Source organism: Danio rerio, chromosome 18 (assembly GCF_052040795.2).
Source record: "Danio rerio strain M-AB ecotype USA chromosome 18, GRCz13ab, whole genome shotgun sequence".
NCBI lineage: Eukaryota > Metazoa > Chordata > Actinopteri > Cypriniformes > Danionidae > Danio > Danio rerio.
In genome coordinates, this window is record NC_141038.1 from 953,431 (window position 1) to 960,000 (window position 6,570).

General features: G+C 40.8%; 1 protein-coding gene across 3 annotated transcripts in view; it reads right to left on the bottom strand.

The window, feature by feature from the left end:
• Nucleotides 1-6,570, bottom strand: part of cplx3b (complexin 3b) — an 18,804-nt gene continuing 12,234 nt past the window's right edge. Inside the window, exons 3-5 of one of the 3 annotated variants that reach the window (XR_015514467.1) lie at nt 3,303-4,215; nt 2,083-3,182; nt 1-1,694 (exon numbers count right to left, since the gene is read on the bottom strand). Coding sequence is in view for 1 of the 3 variants with exons in the window: in NM_001171590.1 (NP_001165061.1) it covers nt 3,991-4,215 (225 nt within the window). In the remaining 2 variants the exon portion in view is untranslated. 3 annotated transcript variants of the gene reach the window in all.

Sequence of the window (6,570 nt, forward strand, 5' to 3'; positions counted from 1 at the left end):
TATTTGTACAAATATATTTATTACAGTTTCAACAGTCAAAACCCAGCAAGGTCAGAAGAATAATTACATAAATGCATTACATTGGTAATTACGTTACTTATGCAATCCAGAGCGGACACAACTATTGAGGGCATAAGTAAAATAAACCACTGAAAAACGCGATATTAAAATCGAATCAATAAACAAATAGGTGTTGAGGAAAAATCAGTTATTCTTCACATGAGTTGGCGATCAGCTCTGTCGTGTAGATCAGAGATGTTTATATTGCTTTATGTTTCGCAAACATCACCAGATGAAAGCAGCTTATTAATATTACGTCTCCATTCGAGACCTCGGCATGGCTTCAATCGACAGACAAAACACAGAAATAAAATCGGATCATTCAGACCTGCTCATACAACTGATAGTTTTCAGTCATGTGACCTGTGTGGAGGCTAATAAACATTGAGCCGTAATGGCGGCTACACTGCGAACTACTGTGAGTATTGAGGATTTCTATCACATATTCATTCATTTTACTTCGGCTCTATTTTAGAGGTCGACACAGCGGAATGAACCGCCAACTATTCCTGCATATGTTTAATGCAGTGAATTCCCTTCCAGCTGCAACCCGTTACTTGGAAACGCCCATACACACTCACATTCACATACACTCATACACTATGGCCTGCTAGGGCCCGGAGGAAACCCACGCCAATACAGGGAGAACATGCAAACTCCACACAGAGCCCAGCCAGGACTCGAAGCAGCGACCTTCTTGATGTGAGGCCACCCCTCTATCGCATATCAACAGAATTAAACAGAGACATAATCACAAGTTGTACATTGCGATCCATATTCTGCTGTTGAAACCCTCATGCCCCTGTCAGAGCTACAGTTCAGCCATGTTTACATTTATCTTGTGGGTATTCCTCAGAGATTCAGTCATTACTGATGGCGTTGCAGCGTATAAGTGTTACTTATACTTCAGTTAGTAATCTTATTGCATGACTATTATCCAATCTTTTAGGCTAAAAAAAGGAAATTACTCAGTCCAGACGTTTAAAAGGAGACATTATGGTTTTGTCCACCAGGGGGCGTTTCTGTAATGTCACAACATCACATGAAAACTATCAATAGCAGAGCATTACTATGAGGAGTAACCAGAAAGAAAAGGGTGGACATCTGCATCACGACGACACCAAACCACCTGCACGAAACGGCACCACTCAATGAAGGGTCAAAGGTGAGAATGATGTCAGGGGTCAAAGGTCAAGGTGTTAGTATGGATGATGTGTGTGTTCGAGCTCCATTCCTGCTCCCACCAGCCCTTCATACAGACACAATATGAGCCCGTAACACTGCAGCTGTGGGAAACTGGGGTTTATGTGGTGAATAGGGCGGTGGGCGATAAATCTGAGCTTCGTTCTTAACAACAGATGGCGCTGTTCACTTTACGAACAGCCATATTTTGCATGTCTCCAGTTCCTTACCACTTAAACTTAAAATAATCTTTAATAAAGTTAGGAAGGTTTCTGCCGATAAACACTTGCCTAGAGCGACATCTAGTGTTAAAAACTAGCCTAGTGCACCATCTAGTGTTAAAAACTAGCCTAGTGCACCATCTAGTGTTAAAAACTAGCCTAGTGCACCATCTAGTGTTAAAAACTAGCCTAGAGCGCCATCTAGTGTTAAAAACTAGCCTAGAGCGCCATCTGCCGTTACAACCTAGCCTAGTTCACCATCTAGTGTTAAAAACAAGTCTAGAGCGCAATCTAGTGATAAAATCAAGTCTAGAGCGCCATCTAGTGTTAAAATCAAGCCTAGTTCTCCATCTAGTGTTAAAATCAAGTCTAGTTCTCCATCTAGTGTTAAAATCAAGCCTAGTTCTCTATCTAGTGTTAAAATCAAGCCTAGTGCACCATCTAGTGTTAAAATCAATTCTAGAGCGCCATCTAGTGTTAAAATCAAGCCTAGTTCACAATCTTGTGTTAAAATCAAGCCTAGAGCGCCACCTAGTGTTAAAATTAATTCTAGAGCGCAATCCAGAGTTAAAATCAAGCCTAGTGCACCATCTAGTGTTAAAATCAAGTCTAGAGCGACATCTAGTGATAAAATCAAGCCTAGTGCACCATCTAGTGTTAAAATCAAGCCTAGTTATCCATCTAGTGTTAAAATCAAGTCTAGTGCACCATCTAGTGTTATATTCAAGTCTAGAGCGCCATTTAGTGTTAAAAACGAGTCTAGAGCGACATCTAGTGTTAAAATCAAGCCTAGTTCTCCATCTAGTGTTCAAATTAAGCCTAGAGTGCCATCTAGTGTTAAAAACTAGCCTAGTGCACCATCTAGTGTTAAAAACTAGCCTAGAGCGCCATCTAGTGTTAAAAACTAGCCTAGAGCGCCATCTGCCGTTACAACCTAGCCTAGTTCACCATCTAGTGTTAAAAACAAGTCTAGAGCGCAATCTAGTGATAAAATCAAGTCTAGAGCGCCATCTAGTGTTAAAATCAAGCCTAGTTCTCCATCTAGTGTTAAAATCAAGCCTAGTTCTCCATCTAGTGTTAAAATCAAGCCTAGTTCTCTATCTAGTGTTAAAATCAAGCCTAGTGCACCATCTAGTGTTAAAATCAATTCTAGAGCGCCATCTAGTGTTAAAATCAAGCCTAGTTCACAATCTTGTGTTAAAATCAAGCCTAGAGCGCCACCTAGTGTTAAAATTAATTCTAGAGCGCAATCCAGAGTTAAAATCAAGCCTAGTGCACCATCTAGTGTTAAAATCAAGTCTAGAGCGACATCTAGTGATAAAATCAAGCCTAGTGCACCATCTAGTGTTAAAATCAAGCCAAGTTATCCATCTAGTGTTAAAATCAAGCCTAGTGCACCATCTAGTGTTAAAATCAAGTCTAGAGCGACATCTAGTGATAAAATCAAGCCTAGTGCACCATCTAGTGTTAAAATCAAGCCTAGTTATCCATCTAGTGTTAAAATCAAGTCTAGTGCACCATCTAGTGTTATATTCAAGTCTAGAGCGCCATTTAGTGTTAAAAACGAGTCTAGAGCGACATCTAGTGTTAAAATCAAGCCTAGTTCTCCATCTAGTGTTCAAATCAAGCCTAGAGTGCCATCTAGTTTTAAAAACTAGCCTAGTACACCATCTAGTATTAAAATCAAGCCTAGTGCGGCGTCTAGTGTTAAAATCAAGCCTAGTGCGGCGTCTAGTGTTAAAATCAAGCCTAGTGCGGCGTCTAGTGTTAAAATCAAGCCTAGTGCGGCGTCTAGTGTTAAAATCAAGCCTAGTGCGGCGTCTAGTGTTAAAATGAAGCCTAGAGCGCCATCTAGTGTTAAAATCAAGCCTAGAGTGCCATCTAGTTTTAAAAACTAGCCTAGTGCACCATCTGGTGTTAAAATCAAGTCTAGAGCGCCATCTACTGTTAAAACTAGCCTAGAGCTCCATCTGCCATTAAAACCTAGCCTAAAACGCCATCTAGTGTTAAATACTAGTCTGGAGCACCATCTGGTGTATTAAACTAGCTAGCCTGTCTGGTGTTAAAATCAAGTCTAGAGCGCCATCTAGTGTTAAATACTAGTCTATAGCGCCCTCTGCTGTTAAAAACAAAGCTCAGAATTGATCCACGAATCACAACGCATGATTTTATCGCCACAGCCCTATTGGTGAATCTGCAAAAACATGTCACATTTCACCCCGAAGTTAATTGTTTGACATTTTCTGAGGTGAAATGCGACCTGAACAGGTTATGTTGATGACGTGACACTAAAACTCCTAGAACAATATTAGCATCATGAAACACGTCACACTGGGTACATGAGCATGGAGGTTTGTCACTGTGTGTGTGTGCTTTTCTGTGTCTGTGCATGTTTGTATGTGTGTGTGAGTGTGTGTGTGTATATATGTGTGTGTGAGTGTGTGTGTGTGTGTGTGTGTGTGTATATGTCTGTGTTTGTGTGAGGGAGATATACAGAGATAATAGTAGTGCATTTAACGTGGCCAGATCACATGACGCAGCACTTCTCAGCAGAGTTCTTCAGGTCCTCCAGCGTGGCCTGGGCTTTGTCTTTCAGATGACCCATATCCACGTTCTGGATGTTGGTTAGTTGACCCAGCACTGATTGCTTCTGCTCCTCCTCCTGGTTGTCCTGTGCGATCATCTTAGCCAGTTCGGTGGGCAGCTCCACATCGTCCCGCGCTGCCTGGATCTGAGTATCGTCCACCTCATTCTGGAGCACAGAACACAGATATTTTAGGGAACCAACACGAAAATTAAGACTAAAACTTCACTGAAATATGTTTCATATTAAATAATGTACACAAATACATCCTCTGATTGTGTACATGCCAATTATATTGAAAGATTGCTCCTAAAGCAGGCTTTATTTTCTGTATGCGGTTTGTTTTTTGCCCTTAGTTTTCTAAAAACAGGCATTACGTATGCATTATACATACACTTACCGGCCACTTTATTAGGTACACCTCACTAGTACCGGGTCGGACCCCCTTTTGCCTTCAGAACTGCCTTAATCCTTCATGGCAGAGTTTCAACAAGCTACTGGAAATATTCCTCAGAGATTTTGCTCCATATTGTCATGATAGCATCACACAGTTGCTGCAGATTTGTCGGCTGCACATCCATGATGCCAATCTCCCGTTCCACCACATCCCAAAGCTGCTCTATTGGATTGAGCTCTGGTGACTGTGGAGGCCATTTGAGTACAGTGAACTCATCGTCATGTTCAAGAAACCAGTCTGAGATGATTGAGCTTTATGACATGCTGCGTTATCCTGCTGGAAGTAGCCATCAGAAGATGGAGACACTGTGCTCATAAAGGGATGGACATGGTCAGCAGCAATACTCAGGTAGGCTGTGGCGTTGATGCTCAATTGGTACTAATGGACCCAAAGAAAATCTCCCCCACACCATTACACCACCACCACCAGCCTGAACCGCTGATACAAGGCAGGATGATCCATGCTTTCATGCTGTTGAGGCCAAATTGTGAGCCGAGCATCTGAATGTGTGAGCAGAAATGGAGACTCATCAGAGCAGCAACGTTTCTCCAATCTTCTATTGTCCAGTTTTGGTGAGTCTGTGTGAATTGTAGCCTCAGTTTCCTGTTCTTAGCTGACAGGAGCGGCACCCGGTGTGCTCTTCTGCTGCTGTAGCCCATCCGCCTCAAGGTTGGCCGTGTTGTGTGTTCAGAGATGCTCTTCTGCAGAGCTCGGTTGTAACGAGTGCTTATTTGAGTTACTGTTGCCTTTCTATCAGCTGGAACCAGTCTGGCCATTCTCCTCTTACCTCTGGCCTCATCAACAAGGCATTTGCGCCCACAGAACTGATAAAGAAAACCATCCCTGCTTTAGGAGCATTCACAATCCTGCAGGTGATTTTTTTTATACAATTTATATTTGCATGTAACATTCAGCGCATGTGTTTTTAAGCACTGCTTAGTGTAAAACATGCTTCAGTGAAGTGTATTGCAAAAAAATCACAGTATGCAATGAAGCAACCCTGTGGTTACATAAGCAGACAGAAAAGCAGGCAATCAGAAACACTCAGTGGTTTTGTGGATGTTTGCTGTCAGGTTGCTCTCAAAATGACAGAAAGAGCAGAAATCACTTCAGGGTTTTGTGCACGGTGACGTTTCTTTCCAGGTTAAGTGTGTTTATCATCCTGTTTTCCTTCAAGTAAACATCTCCCCTCTCTATACATATGTATATATATATATATATATATATATATATATATATATATATATATATATATATATATATATATATATAATTTTATATTGAATTTAGTAGATTAAGCACTAACATCATCATGCATTTTAAATAATAACTCATTATAGGGTTGTGCAATGTGATCATATATATGATACAGACCAAATAAAAAGACTTTTAGTTTCATATTACTGTATGCTCTGTTGTTTATTTCAGGTGTTGTTTATAGTAATACTTTTTTATCATTTATATGAGCACAATATTATACGTCATTAAGGGGATGCAGGCAGAAACATCATTAACAGCATCTTAAAAATGTTAACATTTTCATTCATTTTCCTTCGGCTGCGTCCCTTTAATAATCAGGAGTCGCCACAGCGGAATGAACCACCAACTATTCCAGCATGTTTTATACAGCGGATGCTTTTCCAGTTGTAACCCAGTACTGGGTAACACCTACACACACTCATACACTACTGTATGGTAAATTTAGTTGATCAGTTCCCCTATAGCGCATGTGTTTGGACTGTGGGGGAAACCGCAGCACCCGGAGGAAACCCACACCAACACGGGGAGAACATACAAACTCCACACAGAAACACCAACTGACCCAGGCAGGACTCAAACCAGAGACCTTCTTGCTGTGAATGTAACCACTTTCTTTACATATTTGATCAAACATTTGCTCTAAAGTTCTAATAAAGTGAGAAATATATTCACATATAAATGAGTAGATTTATGAGCATATACTTTAAAATGTCAATAAAAAAATTGCCCTTTACATGTGGTCATTATATACACTACCTGACAAAGGGTGGATCCCAGAGCAACAAATAATAACTTGACTTCTAGTT